Source organism: Symphalangus syndactylus, chromosome 9 (genome assembly GCF_028878055.3).
Source record: "Symphalangus syndactylus isolate Jambi chromosome 9, NHGRI_mSymSyn1-v2.1_pri, whole genome shotgun sequence".
NCBI classification, from domain to species: Eukaryota; Metazoa; Chordata; class Mammalia; order Primates; family Hylobatidae; genus Symphalangus; species Symphalangus syndactylus.
Genome location: NC_072431.2, coordinates 35,428,896 through 35,449,245, shown reverse-complemented (window position 1 = coordinate 35,449,245; position 20,350 = coordinate 35,428,896). Strand labels below are relative to the sequence as shown.

Here is a 20,350-nt window from a genome sequence, read left to right as displayed (position 1 = left end):
TGGCCAATGATTTAATCCATTCCTACTTAATGAAATCCCAATAAAAGCTAGGGACACCAAACCTTGGTGAGCTTCCTTGGTTGCTAATACTCTGATGGTCACACATTGACACGTCAGGAAGGTGATGTCTCCTGACTCCATGGGGAGAGGACAACGGAAGCTTTACATTTGGGACCCTATCAGACCTCACCCTGTGCATCTCTCTCTGTTGCTGATTTGGGTTAGTATCCTGTTGCTATAATAAAACTGTAGTTTTAAGTCTAGTGCTTTCTTGAATTCTGTGATTCACTCTAGTAAATTAATGAAACTGAGGGACCTCCAAATTTGCAGCTAGTCAAAAGCACAGGAGGCTCTAGCAGTGCCCAAATCTGTGGCTGGTGTCTGAAGTCAGGGCAGTTTTATGGAGGACTGTGCCCTTAACCTTTGATGTTTGACCCAACTCCAACTAGTTGGTGTCAGAAGTCATTGCAGTTGGCAATTTAGCAAAAATACTACTATTCAGACACATGCTAGCAGTATTTCACATGACTTAAGGCTGCTCTTCCTCTTTTTTTTTTTTTTTTTTGGTTACTAGAAATTTTCTTATTCTTTTTTTTTTATTTAAATAGGTTTTTGGGGAACAGGCAGTGTTTGGTTACATGAGTAAGTTATTTAGTGGTGATTTCTGAAATTCTGGTGCACTCATCACCCAAGCACTGTACCCAATGTATATAGTCTTTTATCCCTCCCTCACTCTCCTCCCACCCTTTTCCCTGAGTCCCCAAAGTCCATTGTATCATTCTTATGTAGGCTGTTATTCTTAAAAATGGGATTAATATAAGAAATTTTCCTGACTAGAGACTTTAACAATTAAGTATTACTAGATTGTGACTTATATAAATTTTCACAATATAAATACTTAATAAATTATAGGAATCAAAGTCCCAGTCTAATTATTTAGTAGGTGATACCCCTTCCAATTAGGAGAAAAGCTGAAATATCATGTGGCTTAGTAGTACAATTCAGTCAGAAAGTATTAGTGTCACTTCTTACAATTGAAATGTTTTAGAGGTAAAACAACCCTCTGACATCATCTAAATTTTTTTTAACAGTTAAAACAGAAGTCCATAATTTCCACAATCTATAAGGAATCCAAACAAATCATCAAGAAAAAAAAATCCCATTAAAAAGTGGGCAAATGACATGAATAGACATTTATCTAAAGAAGATATACAAATGGCCCATAAAGATTTTTAAAAAATGCTCAACGTCACTGATCATCAGGGAAATGTAAATTAAAACTATAGTTAGGTACCACCTTACCACAGCCAGAATAGCCACTATTAAAAAGTCAAAAAAAAAAAAAAAAAAAAAGACGTTGGCATGGATGTGGTCAAAGGGAACACTTAATACATTGCTAGTGAGAATGTAAATTAGTACAACCTCTTTGGAAAATAGTATGAAGATTTCTCAAAGAACTAAAAGTAGATTCACCATTCAATCCAGAAATCCCACTACTGGATATCTACCCAAAGGAAAAGAAGTCATTATAACAAAAAGTCACCTGCATGTGTATGTTTCTTGCAGTACAATTCATAATTGCAAAGATATGGAACCAACCTAAGTGTCCATCAACCAATGAGTAGACAAATAAAATGTGATCTATATACACCACAGAACACTACTCAGCTGTAAAAAAATAATGAAATAATGTGTTTTATAGCAACCTGGATGGAACTGGAGGCCATTAATCTAAATGAAGTAACTAAGGAATGGAAAACCAAATACTGTATGTTCTCACTTGTAAGTAGTAGCTAAGCTATGGGTATAAAGGCAAACAGAGTGATATAGTGGACTTTGGAGACTTAGAAGAGGGAGGATGGGAAGAGGGTGTGGGATAGAAAGCTTCATATTGGGTACAATGTACACTACTCACGTGATAGGTGCACTAAAATTCCAGACTTCAGCACTATGCAATTCATCCATGTATCCAAAAACTATTTGTACCCAATACAAATAAAAAATTGAAACAAAAAATAAAATAAAGAAAGAAAACAGAGGTCCAAAGAAGCAGTAAAGACAATCTCATCACTCCATTATATTACAGGAAGTAACTATTCATGAAAATACCTTTAAGTTGGTTTCTGCTCTTAACAGTTTTACAAACGTTATTTACTTTTATAGCATTCAGTTGCCAAAGGTACATACAGACAAGCATAATATGATGGTCCTTTTTTTTTTTTTTTTCCGAGACAGAGTCTCACTCTGTCACCCAAGCTGGAGTGCAGTGGCACGATCTGCTCACTGCAAGCTCCACCTCCCAGGTTCACACCATTCTCCTGCCTTAGCCTCCCCAGTGGCTGGGACTACAGGCGCCTGCCACCATGCCTGGCTAATTTTTTGTGTTTTTAGTAGAGACGGGGTTTCACCATGTTGGCCAGGATGGTCTCGATCTCCTGACCTCGTGATCCACCGGTCTGGGCCTCCCAAAGTACTGGGATTACAGGCGTGAGCCACCGTGCTCAGCTGTTTTTTTGTTTTTTTTTTTTTTAATGAGACAGGGTCTCACTCCCATCGCTGACGCTGGAGTGCAGTGGCATGATCCTGGCTCAATGCAGCCTCAACCTCCCTGGGCTCAGGTGATCCTCCCACTTCAATCTCCTGAGTAGCTGGGACTACAGGCACATGCCACCAAGCCCAGCTAATTTTTGCATTTTTTTGTAGAGATGAGGTTTCTCCATGTTGCCCAGGCTGGTCTTGAACTCCCAGGCTCAAGTAATCTGCTCGCTTTGGCCTCCCAATCTGTTGGGATTACAGGTGTGAGCCACCGCACCCAGCCATGATGGTCTATTTTTATGTGTAAAGTCAGGCATTTGTCTATGCCTTAGAAAACTAAGGTTATAACTGAGTTGCTTTTATTTTAAGCTATCCATAACTATTCACAGAAACTAAACAGGAATTACTCAGTACTTTTCATTAGGGCCTGAAATCTGGCAAATGTTGCATTTGGTTATACCAGTAAGAACACAACCATGGATTAATGACTGTAAATTCTTATTGCTAGTCTCCAGTAATTTCTGACAGACTTTTTTTTAAAGTGGTACAACTGCATTTTCCCAGCAATTCGCTTAAGCCACACAAGTTTATAATAATTTTTAAAGGATTAAATAGTGAATTATGCAATTCTATTTTGGATTAAAATTACTTATCTATGCATATACAGAATGTACATTTTATGTGACTATTTATATATACAGAGTGCTTAATTTATTTACGCTTGTTTTTATCAACATCAGAATAAAAAGGTTATAAGTTTTTAAGGTATACTCTACCTGACAAATATTTCACTTTTGCTATTAGGAAGATAGTTTGCAGAAGACCTGGAACAGTTCTTACTACAGTCTCCAGGACTGAGACGCAACGCCTGAGAAGTGGACAAAGAGGTTGCCCAGGACTTGCAGGCTAAACAAAACAAACCAGCAGATCATTTTATAAGTGTAAAAATAATATTTAGCTAAAAATGAACATATATTAATTTCAGTATAACTAACCAAGCTATATACATTTTTCTAAAATTTCTTTGATTTCACTTATTTTGTAATATCTTTATTATGACTTAACTAATACTAATTTATTTCCCTGGGATCTATGAACAGACAATGCAAATAATGGCTCTTGTTCAGCAAAATAATTATGAAACTATTACACAATTACTAAATGGATAACATATCAAGTGGGTATATCTATTCAAAAGTTTTATCAGAGAAATATATCTGTTAAAGGAAAGATAACTGAGAGGTACAGTTTCTTGCTAGAACTGACAGAGTCAAGGCAGTAAGTGTTCGAATTCTAGATTTGCCTTGTGATTTGCTAAATTCAATTACTTTCATTATCCCCTAGATTATTGTAAACCAGTTTTTAAAGAATCTAGATTTCCCCCAGTAGTAAACAGAAGGTAGAACACTCACTATGCTAAACTAAATGTCTCACACCTTTACATTCCCCACTCTTCATCCTGGCATGTTTTAGACCCTCAAAGTTTTCCTTTCAATTAATAATGAGTATGATAATTAAAGTGATACTAGAACACTGCTTTATTCTTTTCACTGTTTCTTTTTTTTTTTTTTTTTTTTTTTTTTTTTTTTTTTTTTTTGAGACGGAGTCTCGCTCTGTCGCCCAGGCTGGAGTGCAGTGGCGCGATCTCGGCTCACTGCAAGCTCCACCTCCCGGGTTCACGCCATTCTCCTGCCTCAGCCTCTCCGAGTAGATGGGACTACGGGCACCCGCCACCACGCTCAGCTAATTTTTTTTGTATTTTTAGTAGAGACGGGGTTTCACCGTGGTCTCGATCTCCTGACCTCGTGATCCGCCCACCTCAGCCTCCCAAAGTGCTGAGACTACAAGCGTGAGCCACCGCGCCCGGCCCTTGTTTCTTATTCTTATAATGGCTGTCTACCCAACCAACCTTTATCCAATGGTCATCCAATCACAATTTAGTAATGTGATATCAGAATTTAAATATATAATGTTCATTCCTCCTGCTTTGCCTTACTAAGGCTGTTTCTTTATATAAGGATGATCCTCTCCACCCCACGCCCCCTGACACATAAAGATCTTCAATTGGACTGTGCCCTCTTATGGAAAATTACTCCTATAATGAGCCATTATTACCAACAAGAAAGTGCTACAAATTACTTATGTTGACACACACAATATATATGCTCAAAAAGATAATCAGAATATGACTATTATTGCCTAGAATACTTCAACTTCTTTAAATTATTCATATATAATCTATATAATAAAATTTAGCACTGTATAATACCCATACAGTTCTACTGGTAGTTTCATATTTAGTTTTGCTTCTTTTATAGGCCTATGGGTTTTTATGTGTCTTGAAGATAAGACTTTTATGCTTCTTTGCACAGTGATACAGAGCAAATAGTTTAAAAATATGTATTTTTTTCTGCCTAAGTAAAAAAAGTGAAAGTGTGATGGTAAGGTTATGATAATGTTCTTTGTCACCTGCTAAGAATGAGTTATTGAGAACAACCATCATTTTTACTGCAAACAATTTCAATGTGCAATCATAGAAAAAATAGTTATTGCAGACCTTTAAGATATCGCTTGTTCAATTAAAATTCTAAACAAAATTATGTCTATAAAACGGTCAAAGAAGTAGGAACAGAGCTAAAGAGACAATTCTGCCTTTCTGATATTTCCCTATGAAAACAGTATCACATAGGCTGATTACTTTCTATCATGCTGGTAAAGGAAAACAGAATTTCCTGGTAAAGGAAAATAGGATGTCTATTTGAACTAGAGACCCAACTACCACTTAATGCATTATTTCTTGTTCTATCTACAGTTTATTCTCAGCACATCTGATAGAGAAATCCATTAAAACATTGAGTTAAAATGTTGACTTGGATCATGCTGGAAGCCTTTTGGTGACTCCCCATTGTACCCCATTGTACTCAGAATTAAAGCCAAAGGAGTTATAAGAACTGCTATGGCCCTACCTGGGCTGGTCTCCTGTGGAATGACCTCATCTCTGACTACTCTCCTCCTCCTCCTCACCCTGCCCCAGACACATTTGTCTCCTCATGTCCCTTTAGGCTTCTGCACCAGCTGCTCCCATTGTCTGAAACACTCTACCATATTTTCACACGTTCTGTGATGGTTAATACTGTCAACGTGACTGTATTGAAGGATGCAAAGTCTTGATCCTGGGTGTGTCTGTGAGGATGTTGCCAAAGGAGATTAACGTTTGAGTCAATAGGCTGAGAAAGGCAGACCCACCCTTAATTTGGGTGGGCACTGTCTAATCAGCTGCCAGCATGGCTGGAATATAAAGCAGGTAGAAAAATGTGAAAAGACTAGACAGGCTAAGCTTAGCCTCCCAGTCTACATCTTTCTCTCATGCTGGATGCTTCCTGCCCTTGAACATTGGACTCCAAGTTCTTCGGCTTTGGGACTCGGACTGGCTTCTTTGCTCCTTGGCTTACAGACAGCCTACTGTGGGACATTGTGATCATGTGAGTTAATATTCTTTAATAAACTCCCATATGTATATATGGAGTATATATATAAACTCCTATATATATATGTGTGTGTGTGTGTGTGTATATATATATCCTAGCAGTTATATATATATATATACACATATCCTAGCAGTTATATATATATATATTCTATTTTCAAGTCTTTGTTCAGATCTTCCCCTCTTCATGAGGCCTATCCTGACCACCGTATCTAAAATCACCATCACCCCACCATGCTCTATTATTTTCTCCTGTCATTTTCTAAACATAGTATACAATTGACTTAATGGTATTATCTGTCTCCTCCTGTTGGAATACATGCCTCAGGGGAAAGGAATGTAGTTTGTTTTACATGGGTATTTCCCCAGCTCTAAGTAGAGGGCTAGGTACTCTATAAACATTTGTAGAATGAATCTTGAATACTAGATTAATACCGAAAAAAAGGTATTCCAACTTTCAAGCAAGGGAAAATGGATTATGACTGGGGAGTCTGAGGTCAATCCCAGGTACAATTCTATGAGCGTTTAAGTTTAAAAAATAAATGGTAATGAAAGCCTAGAAAAGGACATGATAATCGAAAAGGCTGTATGGGTTCCCTAAGGGAAGGTCATTTTCCTTGTTTCCCATGTTAACACAGTTACTGAAGCTATAGATCAGGGAGAATGCTAAGAAGTTTGCTTTCAGCAATGGAACACTTGATAGTGCCTGCTCTGATATCCCTGTGCTGAATGTGAGCTGAATATAATAAAGTTAGGATGTCTGTATCTGCTTACTATCTGTAATAAGAGTGCTGACTAATAAATCCACATAAATTTGGAAAGAAATCTCTGGTAGTACAACATAGGGTTTCATCTTCAATTCTACTCAAAACTGTTAATGCTTGGAAAAGAACATTATAGTAATAGTTATCTCAGAGCTAGATAAAGCAGACGACAGATGACAATAAAGATCCATCTAAAATAGGTGACAATCATGATCCACAAGGAATATGATAACATGGAATTATGAGATGAATCTGAAAAGATAAAATTTCATAGGAATAAATGTAGAGTCCTACATTTGAGTCCAAAGGTACAACAAGTAAGAGACTGAAAGTCTTTAATTAACTGTTAATTCAATAGAGGTCATTAATGTAATGTGATTTATAAAAAGAAAGTTGGATGGACTTCCAGAATAAGGGAGGAAAAGGTCTACTCTAGTTCTTGCAGGTCAAATCCACATTTGGAATAGTAAACTTAATGAGCGGCACAGACAAAATAAAGAATATCATCAGATTCACACACAGAATTCTCAAAACTATTTCATATAAAACATAAATGGCTGGAAACCTAGAGTTGTTTAGTGGAACATGAAAACTAATTGCCAATATCTGAAGGTCTGTTTAATGAATGAGGAATGATCCTTGCTCTAAGCAACTGGACTTGCCCTTTGTCAATCTAGGGAGCAGAAGGAGGACCAGTAAATGGTCTTTTTTTTTTTTTTTTTTTTTTTTAACCAAAAGCAGAGTTTGACCTAACACAGGAAACACAAGCTAGCAATCATAGTTATATGACAAGAACTTCATTTTAGTGTGTCCAGACATGGGATAGGCACTTGACAGTGATGTTACAGACTAGAAGCAAATATAAGGTAGGTGTCTGAATTAGATGACTTTTAATATTTCTTTAAACAGAAGATTTTAAGATTTTATGTAATACAAATGAATATTTGCAAACCAATACTTTCAGTAGTTGACAGCAGTCATTACTAAAAACGGTCTGATTAAAAGCGATTTCAACTAACATAGATACAAATACTACCATTTTAAGATGCCGATATAGTCTAATGCATCAAAGAAAACTTTTAAGTTCTTCGATAAAACGTCAAGTAAATGCATCCTTGAAAGTAAGTCCCATAATTACTTACCTGCATTGGACAGAAGCTCAGATATTCCATAACAATTTCTAACAAGAAATCAGGATTTAGCTTTTCAAAATACTGTATGCCAAGAGGCAAACCTTCTAATTGTGAAAAGTGAGTGTCCAGGACATCATTTAACAAATTAATAACTTCTTCTTGTCGTTTATTTTTCTTCATGGCAAGAACTGCATGTAAATAGATCAATTCCTAGAAAATAAGTAGTTTTCAGAAATTATTCCATTTAGTTATAAAGCCATTTATTTCCATTTAGATTTCAAATGCATATAATGTGCTACTGATATGCAATTATTTGTTCAAACTCAAGTATTAGCTTGAATAGACTTTTAGAATCATTCAGAAGAATAAAGTTTAGTTTTGAATGGAGGTAAATTAATAAATGCAATTACATATTAAAATTAGTGTACACTAGTGCTTTACAGCCATTACAAAACAATAAGACTGATTAATAATTTAATATTTTATAAACAGCTAGCATCTATCATCTGATAAAATAAAATACTGTACCGCAGATTTTCCAATGGACTGCTGGATTTCATTTAAAAATTCTAGCTGCTGATCTGCATCCTGTAATTGCCCTTCTATCAACTGACATTGGATAAATCCTAAAATCAAACAGCAGAAAGACAGTCAAAGTCCACACCAATTCAGGGATGCACTCTTCAAGCTAACATAACAACATTAATAAAACACGTTTTCCCTCATCACAATACTTTAATGTTTTAGATTAAAAACAACAGAAAGAAAGAAAATGAAAAGAGTGAAAGAAAACAAAATGGGTAGCCTTGGACCTTATAAAATCATTTACTGAAGAATTCATAATTTATAGGAACCATGTTATAAAAATCTATTCTCTCAAGATATTATTTGTGAATTAAAAATTTTATTTTTAAAGACATGACTTTTTCGAGTGTGGGTAGTAGAGAACAATTTAAGTTTAGAAAACCACAAAATCCATGTGTTCTTCTCTAACGGCAAGTTAAAAGAAATTGCTACTTGTATCTATATTATAAATATTTACGAAAACAGTTGTCATACCAACTAGGGCAGACACACTAGTCTCATCAAGTGTCATGGCGGTCTTATACCACTTCAGTGCCTCTTTAACTCTTCCTTGTAAAATCATTTGGTATCCAAGTTCTGTAGCAAATTCTGATTGTTGAGGGTTTAAACTAAAAGCTCTCTCAAGTAACGTTTGAATTTTTTGAAGAAGGAGTTGACTACGTCCACACTAAAAAGAAAAAAAAAAAGATGTAAGATTTCAAAGTCTAACATTTCTACTGAGACTGAAGGATTATTTTTTCTAAATATATATATTATTTGTACTTCACAGGAGTAATGAAAAAGAAAAAAAATTAATAAGGAAAAATAAAACTTTCCTATTATCTACACAATGCATCAAGAGTTTATATTCTATCAGAACTTATATATCCTAATGAATATAATGCTTTTACAAAATAACTAGTATGAAAAGTACACTTCTAATGATGTCACTGCAAAAACATTTTTTTGAACTCCTTTTCCAAGCTGTCTCATGACTGTTTTACAGATTAAACAAGAAAACCATTATTTTATGGTTACGTGTGTGTGTGTGTGTGTGTGTGTGTGTATATGTATGTTTTTTCTTATTGAATAAAAAACTAAGACTAGGATCTGTTTTCCCCCTAAACACTAGCTATGCCATCAGTGAGAATATTTTAAGAGCTCATGCCTTAGAATCTTCTTGAAAAAAATGTCAAGAAATAGCAGTCTTGTTAGAATAAGTACATAATTTTTCAAGACAACAAACTTTAAGAGTAAAATATTTATTCAAATGTTTGAACTTATATAATTTTATAAGCTTAGTAAAAAACTAATTGCAATAATGTGTCTAGCACTACGGTAAGCAAAAAAGGTAAATGCCTCCTTAATTCAAACTTTCGTTGCAGCAGGGAGTTTTCTTCCTTTAAAGTTTACACAATCTGATATCTTTGTTTTTAAATAAGAAAATTCAGTATATTCATGTCATTTAACAATTAATATTCTTTTTTTCTTTCAACTTTATGCTTGCTAATTATTTTAACCTTCCTAGTTTAATGAACTTTTCAATATTCTCATTCCTTGTATTGATTTCGAGATTCTACTGTATTTTTCTATTTCATTCTTTTTTTTTTGAGACGGAGTCTCGCTCTGTTGCCCAGACTGGAGTGCAGTGGCGCAATCTCGGCTCACTGCAAGCTCCGCCTCCCGGGTTCATGCCATTCTCCTGCCTCAGCCTCTCCGAGTAGCTGGGACTACAGTCGCCCGCCACCTCACCCGGCGAATTTTTTGTATTTTTAGTAGAGACGGGGTTTCACCGTGGTCTCGATCTCCTGACCTCGTGATCCACCCGCCTCGGCCTCCCAAAGCACTGGAATTACAAGCGTGAGCCACCGCGCCCAGCCTTTTCTATTTCATTCTTGATTACCTTTCTTTTACTGGGAGCTTATAATAAAAACACTTCTTTCCTGTTGTTTTTAAAAAAATAAGATACCAACCATTTCCTTCACCAAAATGGTCTTTTATACACTTCAAACTTTTTAAAAATAGTTTTAAAAAACAAAAGCTAAGAGCAATCCTGGTCATAAATCTTATGCTCTGATGAAAATAAACTACCTTCCACTTCCTTTGGAAGGCACTTCGTTATGCTTAAAAGATCAATAAGTGGCATTTCCTCCATGAAGCCTCCATCAGGGCATCTTATAGTTGGAAACCACAACTCCTCTAAACTGCCTTTCCTAGGAGTATATCATATATTTAAATACATATTTGCATTCTAGGCCATATGCTCTTCCCTGCTTCCACCTTTTCCACTTATTTTATGTCCTCTACTACAGATAACAGAGCTCTGGTACATGGTAGGCACTCTCACAGTTCTGCTGAAGGCGAGTGTAATGTTATAGAAAAGTTGAGCATTCTGTGGTTCCATGGCATCCAATGCATTTCCCAAGTTTTCCAGCTTGGTGGAAGCCTAAAACAAAAGGAACTGGTATTAACTTTAAAATATACTAAGTAAAAACAACATAATACAGGCACATATACACTAACAAAGCATAACCCTACTAGTATTTTAAAAGACCTTTGCTTTTATAAATTCCTCGTCCTCCAATGGATGATTATATGTTATAAAACATATTTAAGATTCTAACAAACTCAATAATTATAAATATGTTTTAGAATGTGTTTCTTTAATACCTGTTATTGAATGGAAACCTTTGGATAGGCAAAGACACCCATAATATTCCATTAACTGCACATGCCCAGCTCCACCTCCAACAGTTAATTCACGGCACAAATGAGATATGAGTGATAATGTATTTACAAGTATATGAGATCAGCCCTTCAATTGCCTATACAGACTGGTTTATATTCAAAATATTTTCTAGAATAAAAAAATCATTACAGTACTTAGTATAAGTAATTTCAATGCCTGGAAAATTTACTGAAGATTTACCCCTACTAAGATACTCCTAGTATTTACTGAAGTATCTATAAGACACTGTCACATTAACCAATTTAACCACACTAAACACAATGCAAATATACTACATGTTACATTAATATTATTTCCTTCAGATTAGAGTTTGGCACTCCATGATCCAATCTATAGTCAATGTGTTCACTACTACAGAAAGAGATGTGCTTTATCATCAGGTACAATGGGATTTTATCCTAAGCCCATTTCATTTTTGCAAATTCAGTTAAATTGTAAATATACTATAAATTACATTTTGCATACATACTTTTTCATATCTAGTATCACTGGTTACATTAATCATATATATCACTACACAGGAGTTTCATGCAGAAAGCCATATATACTATAATTAATGATTTAAGGGATTTTCAAGGGTAATATTAACTGTATAATATTTTTGCTTTACTAATAGATTTCAGAAGCTGACCTCTTTGTTAAGGTATAGTCTAGTAATCAACTAAAAACTACCATGACGTATATTCTAAAACAGAACTTCAAGGCTTTAATGTATATGCACGTGCACACATGTGTGTGTATGTGTGTGTATGTGTAATGACATATATTTTTTAATACAGGAAACTTAAATAATACAATGCCACTTACCTTCTCTATATCCCCCTCCCTACACACATAGTAGAGTGCCTGCATTCTCAGTGCTTCCACATTTTGGCTATCTTGGAGCAGCAACCTGCAGGAAAACAATTTAGTTAATGTCACAATAAATTTATATATTTTCTTTTATTTGAGGGCATGAAAAGTTGGTTTGCTTGCCTCACTATTCCACTGTTCAAATAAGTAATTTTCATTAGAAAATGTCATCTGCTTTGTGAAAATTATCAACTTTATTATTTAAACAAGTAAAAGTCTCTGGAATTTAATTTTTAATATGTTTTTAAAAGATAAGAATAGATTATACTAGTCTCATTAAATCTTGTGGCAATCCTAAATAAAGTATTAGCTAACCATATACAACAGTATAGTAAAAGAATAATTCACCTTAACCAGGCTGACTTATTACAGGAATTCCAGGAATGCAAACCAGGGTCAAACATTACAATATCTACTAATGTTATTCACAACAACAGATTCCTATGTGACAAAAACAAATGAGAAAATATTACATTAAAAATCCTATTAATAAATGGAACAAAAACCAAAAAGAAAAAATAACAAGCATAAATTTAAGAAAGGTGCAAAAGCTATAAAATTCCTATGAAACTGTACTCAAGGACATTTTTAAAAAGAACTGAACCAAAAAGGTAATGCCCTAGACTTCTCTTATTGTGGATGATGTGGTACACATCACAATTACTGGTTCCAGTTTTTCAACCCTCCCTGAGTACGTGTCTTCTGCCATGTAACTAACTACAAAAGTTGGAGTGTACCCTACTGCTTCTTGACTAGGGACTTGGACATTTTTCTTATACTGGCCAATGGGATGTGGGCAGGAATAGCAGTGCATCAGCCTAAATTTTAGAGGTACTGCATATTTCTGCTTGTTCTCTTGCACCTGCTGTCAGTATAAGAATTTCCTCTGGGTAGTGGCTGCTACTTGTCGTGAGTCCAGGGGAAAACACTATTGGAGGTGCTTGGACTCTTGAGTCCAAACTGCAATGATGTGCCACACTCACCCAGCTGCATCTGAACTGAAGTGGGGCCGAGCCAAGCCTTGCCTGAGATCAGCAGACCTTCGACAATCCACAAAAATGTGAGGAAAGAATACTTATTATTATATGTCCTGACATTTGTGGTTGTTTGCTATACACCAATAGCTGCCTGATATAATAATGGTCATTTTTGGGAAAGAAAATTTTTTTTCCCCACAAATGACTACACATTTAATGCAATTCAAACCAAAATCTTCTATGGTTTCTTTTTTATTATTTTGTAAATTGATTATGACAGTCAAGAGCAAAAAAAAGAGCCAACAAAACTGTTATAAGAGAAATATGGTGAAACCCCGTCTCTACTAAAAATACAAAAAATTAGCAGGGCGTGGCGGTGGGTGCCTGTAATCCCAGCTACTCAGGAGGCTGAGGCATGAGAATTGCTTGAACCCAGGAGGCGGAGGTTGCAGGGAGCCAAGATCGCACCATTGTACTCCAGTCTGGGCAACAGAGCAAGACTCTGTCTCAAAAAAAAAAAAAAAAAAGAAAAGAAACATGATGGAGAACTTGTGATAAAAATTATCAGAGTCCATCGAAAACCGAGGAGAGAACAGGCTCGCTTAAAAAAAAAAGCGTATTTAGAACCAGTTATATACCAAAGAAAAACAAGAGCTTTTAGCATATGAAAAATTGCTCAATGTCAACACAATAAAAGAAATGAAAATAAAAATCTCTCTCTTTCAGATTGGTTGAAAAAAAATACACACACTGAAAATGGCCAGAATTGGTGAGGATAAGGTAAGGGAACATGCAATAGACTACTAGTAGGAGGGTAAATTAGTACAATTTCCTAGGAGAGCAATTTGGCAGTGCCCATCAAAATTTTAAATTTATATACTTGAGGCAGAGACCACAATTTGTCTCCTCAAATCCATTTTCTCCTTATTTGCTTGGGCATGTGGCTAACCAACACTTCCTAGGTATCTTTGCATTTAGAGGTGGTCAACATGAAATAAAGTAATATATGCCATTTCTGGGCCTGGGCTTTAATAAAAAGTCGAATGACTTCTCTACATTATCTTTCCCTTTCTGCCAGGTGTTATGAGGTCTTAGGAGATGGCAGGACTGCAAGATAGAAAGAGTCTAGGTCCGTTAAAAACAGTGTGGAGCAAAGCTGCCTGATCACTTCTAACATTTACCCAAAACAGTTATATATGGGGAAACATTCTTCTATTACACTGAATCATTATATGTTTAGATCTGTTTTTGTAGCAGCTTAGCCTACCCTAACAAATACAGTATCTTGGATTCAACAATCTCTCCTTTGGGAAACTTCTCTGCAGATATAGTCCTACATGTGCTCAAACAGGTATGTGTGTATGTGTGTGTGTACACTGCGCTATACTGAACAGTGAAAAATAGAAAACTGCTTAGGTGCATACCAGTGGGGAGAGATTAAACAAATTATTTGCATTTTCAATTCGTAGAATGCTACTCAATTTTAAAATGATTAGGGAAAGGAAGAAATAAATAGATGTTTACAGATGACATGAACATCTATGTAGAAAATCTAAAAGAATCAATTTAAAAAACTCCTGGAATCAACAAGCGATTATAGCAAGATTGTAGGATATGAGGTTAATATATAATATCAATTGCTTTCCTATGCACTAGCAATGAACAAGTGGTATTTGAAATTAAAAACACAATAACATTTACACTAGCACTCCTTAAAGTAAAATACTTAGGTACATATAAATCTAACAAAATATGTGCAAGATCTCTGTGAGGAAAATTTTTAAATTCTGACATAAGAAATCAAGGAAAAACCAAACAAACGGAGAGATATTCCATGTCATGGATGCAAAGACAATGTAAGATGTTAGTTCTTCCCAATTTGATCTGTAAACTAACTCAATGCAATCCCAATCAAAATCCCAGCAAGTTATTTTGTGGATATTGACAAACTGATCCTAAAGTTTACACAGATTAGCAAAAAAACTCAGAATAGCAACATACTACTGAAGGAAAAGAGCAAAGTTAGAGGTCTGACATTAGTTGACCTCAAGACTTACTATAAAGCTTCAGTAATCAAGACAGTAGTGTGGTATTGGTGAACGAACAGACAGGTCAATGGAACAGGGTAGAAATCACAGAAATAGACCCACATAGATAGTAAACTGATCTTTGACAAAAGAGCAAGGACAATGCAATGGAGAAAAGACACTCTTTTCAATAAATGGCACTGGAAAAACTGGACATCCACATGAAAAAAATGAATATAGATACAGACCTCACCTTCTTCACAAAAATTAATCTGAAATAGATCACAGAGCTAAATGTAAAACATAAAACTATAAAATTCCTAGAAGATAATACAGGAGAAAATCTGATGGCCTATGGTTTGATGATGACATTTTAGATACAACACAAAAGGCATAATTCATGAAAGAAAGAGTTGATAAGCTGGACTTCATTAAAATTAAAAATTTCTGCTCTGTGAATGACAAGCCACAGACTGGGAGAAAATATTTATCAGATATACATATATCTGATAAAGGATTGTTTTACAAAATATACAGAGAACTCTTCAAACCCAACAATAAGAAAACAAACAATCAATTAAAAGATGAGCCAAAGACCTTAACAGACAACTAACTAAGCAAGATATACAGACTGCAAATAAGCATATTTAAAAATGCTCCACGTCATGTCATCAGGGAAATGCAAATTAAAATTAAAATAACAATGAGATACCATTACAAACCTATTAGAATGGCCAAAATCCAGAACACTGGCAACATCAAATGCCGATGAAGATGTTTTAAAGCAAGAGAAACTCTCGTTCATTGCTGGTGGGAATATAATATGGTATAACATCTTTGGAAGACAGTTTGGCAGTTTCTTACAAAACTAAACATACTCCTACCATATGATTCAGGAATTATATTCCTTGGCATTTGATCCAAAGGAGTTGAAAACTGATGTCCATACAAAAACCTGTACAAGGTTATAGTAGCATTATTCATAAATGCCACAATTTGGAAGCAATCAAGATGTCCTTCAATGGATAAAACTGTGGTACAGCCAAACAATGAAATATTATTCAGTACTAAAAAGAAATGAGCTATCAAGTCATGAAAAGACATGCAAGAAAGTTAAATGCATAATACTAAATGGAAGAAGCCAAGCTGAAAACGCTACATATTGTATTATTCCATATTACAGACATTCTGGAAGAGGCAAAACTATAAAGGCAGTAAAAAGAGCAGTGGTTGCAAGGAGTTGGGGAGATGGAGGGATATATAGCGGATACACAATAAAGGTAATTTTTAGGGCAGTAGAAATATTCCGTATGATACTATAATGGTGGATACATGTGATTACACGTTTGTCCAAACCACTAGCATGTACAACATCAAAAGTGAACTGTAATATAAATGACGGACCTTGGGTGACTATGGTGTAAGTTCATCCACTGTAACAAATGTACCACTATGGTGGGAGATGTTGATAACTGGGCAGACTATCTATGTGTGGAGGCAAGGAATATATGGGAAATCTCTGTACCTTTTGTTTAATTTTGCTGTGAACCTAAAACTACCCTAAAAATGCTGTCTATTAAAAAACAGTTTGGTGTATCTATGTGAATAGGTATAAAATGATATCTATGAAATACTCTCTTAAAGAGAAAAACAAGTGTAAAAGTACATTATGAGTCTATTTCTTATTTTTAAAACACCCTCAAAATATATACATATTTTAAAAATATATAGAAACCACACACACACACACACACACACACACACAGTGCCTAGAAAAATCTTGAAAGATATATACATCAAAAAATTACTAGTGCCCAAATTGTGGCCTTCAAATATCATCTCACACTAAAAGAGATTAGATTGCCTTGGACAAATGACTGATACCTACTTGGGGAAGTAATACACAAAATGAGCCTGGACAGCTTGTCATACCAAATAGCAAAGTAACTATCAAACACTACTAGGATCATGTCAAAATGACTTAAGAACAACTTGAAGAAGCTTCTAATAGAGAAAAGACTGCAATTATAACGACTGAAATGTCCAGAAGCACTCATCTAAATCCATGTCATGTAAAATAAACAAACCTAAGCCACTAATCAATTACCAATGAAGGATGCTAAGGAATTCTTGGCATTTTTTTTTAAACCTGGAAATAAAGGAAAAGACTTCAGCATCTTATCCTACTTTTCTTATATGAACCACATCACTCAGTAACTAACCAGGGGAAGTTTTTCTTTATAGGTATTCTAGCTAAGAAACAATGAAAGAATGACAGAATTCAAATGTAACCCTACCATAATCCCTATGAATCAAGCACCTACGTATTGAGCATGAATAACTGCTGATACCACAAAAAGAGAGAGACAAGCAGACATTCTGTCACTGTGATGAAAGACAAAAGTACCACTCATGAAGTAATTGCCAAAACAACAAAATTGAATGTGAATTTAACCAAACCTCTAGATCCAACTACCAACTTACAGGAAATAGAGAGGATAAAGCAACAAGTTGTACTACACCATGGCAGACAAACAACAAAGTCTAGATCATGGAAAATGCTACAGGACAAAACACTGGTTTCTTTAACTTAAAAAAATGGCAAGGAGAAAAAGAGAAGGGAAACAGGGAAATAGAAAAGAAGGCAGGAAGAAGGAGGGAGGGAGAGGGAAGAGGGGAAGGAGAGAGATACGAAAGGAGAGACAAAGAAAGTGAGAAAGAACTTACAGAGACTGGGAGGGAGTTTAGAGACTTTAAAGATATAAACCAATCACAATATGTAGACTTATTTGGATCCTGATTAAAAAATAATTTATTTAAAAAACACAATATTTGAGACTACTGGTAATTTGAACACTGGATATTTGATATTAAAAAACTATTTTTAATTTTATATATGTGATAATGATATTGCCATTATGTTATAGAGGGAAAAGAATTATCCTATTTTTTTCAACGCATCTTGTGATACTTACAAATGAAATGATGCAGAGTTTTGAATTTGCTTCAAACTGAAAATTAAAGCCAAGAAGCAAATGGGGGTTTAGACATGTGGTGACATTAGCTGGGGGCAGGAAACAGGTAAGAGTACCTCATGATGTTATTCTGTCTGCTTTTACATAAATCTGAAATTCTCCATAATAAATGATAGACGATCTTAGCAAAGATGTTACCAAGATGTTCGGCCCTGAGATAGCCATTAATATTTTGTCAGATATGAATAAAAGTTAGACATGCTTGCAAGTCACTTATTCCGAAGATTCTAAGACAAGCTTTATACTTTGATCCAAACTGAAGTAAAGGTGACTTTCTATGCAATTTATACTTCATTTGTATCTTGAAAGGATCTTGCTTATTGTTTGCATGAGAAGTTCTATTAAGACATTCTGATTTTAAAGGTATATTTGTATTACCTATGAAATTTACTTTTCTGTAACTTTAGTATTAAGTGACATGAATTCATCCATTAGAAAGTATTGATTTGTGACTCAAATACATTTATTCTTGATCTCATGGCTTTAAATCACATCTATGTGTCAGTGACTCCAAAATATTAGCTATGGCCTAGACCTCTCACAAGAACTCCAGATTCAGACATCCAGCTGCCTGACCATACATCCACCTCGACTTTGACTTCTCGTAGGCATTTCAAACTTACAATGTTGAAAGCTAAACTCCTTACCTGCCCTGAAACCTTTTTCCATAATCTCCCTGTCCAGCTGAAGCAAACTCCATCCTCCAGCACAAGTAGTGGGTAAGAGCACAGACTCTGGGACTAGAGTGCTCTGGATTTGAATCCTGACTCCACCACTAAGTAATTGTGTGGCTTTGGAGAAACTTCTTAACCTCTTTGGACCTTAGTCCATTCAGTTGTAAAACAGAAATACTAATAGTACCTTCCTCTTAGGGTTACCCTAGGAATAAATAGCACTTCCTATGAGCCAGGCATACTGAACACTTCACAACAGTTATCATCATTGTTGCTGTTATTCTGGTAGTTTAGGCCAAAAACCTTGGAATCACCTTAAACTATTCTTTCCCTTACTCCTAAACAAAATGCTACAGGTCCAGATTCCAATCACTTCTCAAAGCACTTCCACCACAACTATACTGGGCCTGCCCCCACCATTTCTCAACGATGGCAACAGCTTTCAAAAGGTTCTCCCTGCTTCTGCCTTTGCCTCCTCGCCCACAGTCTGTTTTGCACATGGCAGAGTGATTCTTTTAAAACAGAATTTAGATGATGGCACTCCTCTGCTCAAAACCCTCTGGTAACCTCGTGCTTCAGAAGAAAACCCCAAATCCTTATATGGCTGACAAGACCCTTCACCATCTAGCACGGGCTCACTCCCACCCTTTGTCTCAGACCTCACACCTTACTCACCTCTCTTACTCCTTCCCACTCCTCAAACATGTATAACATGTGCTCCCGCCTCAGGGACTCTGCATTTGCTTTTCCTTCTTTCTGCAAAGTCTTCTCTCAAATATCTGCATGGCTTACTCCCTTACCTTCTTTAGAAGATGGCTCAAAGGCCTCAGCCTTCCATGACCATCCCATAAGACTGAACCCCTCAACACTCCCCATCTCTTTCTTGGTTTATCTTTTCCCCATAGCACTTACACTTTCTAACATACTACACAATATACTTATCTGGCGTGCTTAGTATATGGTTCCTCTCACTTGAATATAAGCTTCATGACCACAGGGATATTGGCCTGTTTGCCTAAAAAGAGTGTCTGTCTTAAAACAGGAATCAAATATTTATGTAAATCAATAAATTCAATGTTTAAAAGCAGTATGACTTTAAGTATTTCCTCAGTTCCACACTGTTTGAAAAAAATCAAATTTAAAAACTCTTATGAAAAAAATTCACATAGATTTCGCTTTTTCTCAAAATTATAACCAAATCCAAAGAGACTTGTGTCATCTTTTATTACTTAACCTTTGTGCTGTCTCAACTGTCTGGTCCCAATCTTGCAAGGCCAGTTGTAATTTCATTTTCTTAACAAAAGCGGGAAGGAAGCTCGGAAACTTCACAATAATCTGGTTCACAGTCTCCAGGGCACCTGAATAATTCTGGCGCATCTCAAGGCATTGTGCCTAATGGAAGGGAAAAAAAGTGATATTCAAACTGTGATCATTCATATCAAAGTTCTCATAATGCAGAGCAGGCAGAGTATGAGTGTTTAATACTTACTGACTTTTCTACGAGGAGCAGTTATCACTTTTAAAGAGAAAATTAGTAAGTTTTTGTCAAAACA

The 20,350-nt window shown here is 35.5% G+C and overlaps 1 protein-coding gene across 7 annotated transcripts in view; it reads right to left on the bottom strand.

The window, feature by feature from the left end:
* The window catches only part of TTC21B (tetratricopeptide repeat domain 21B), a 98,093-nt gene that overhangs the window by 65,219 nt on the left and 12,524 nt on the right, over nucleotides 1–20,350 (bottom strand). For all 7 annotated transcript variants that reach the window (XR_010113655.1, XM_055291915.2, XM_055291918.2 and 4 more), the window contains 7 exons: nucleotides 20,032–20,189; nucleotides 12,040–12,124; nucleotides 10,831–10,929; nucleotides 8,979–9,171; nucleotides 8,448–8,545; nucleotides 7,929–8,129; nucleotides 3,312–3,441 (listed from right to left, as the gene is read on the bottom strand). Coding sequence is in view for 6 of the 7 variants with exons in the window: in XM_055291915.2 (XP_055147890.1) it covers nucleotides 3,312–3,441; nucleotides 7,929–8,129; nucleotides 8,448–8,545; nucleotides 8,979–9,171; nucleotides 10,831–10,929; nucleotides 12,040–12,124; nucleotides 20,032–20,189 (964 nt within the window). In the remaining variant the exon portion in view is untranslated. The remainder of the gene's footprint in view (nucleotides 1–3,311; nucleotides 3,442–7,928; nucleotides 8,130–8,447; nucleotides 8,546–8,978; nucleotides 9,172–10,830; nucleotides 10,930–12,039; nucleotides 12,125–20,031; nucleotides 20,190–20,350) is intronic.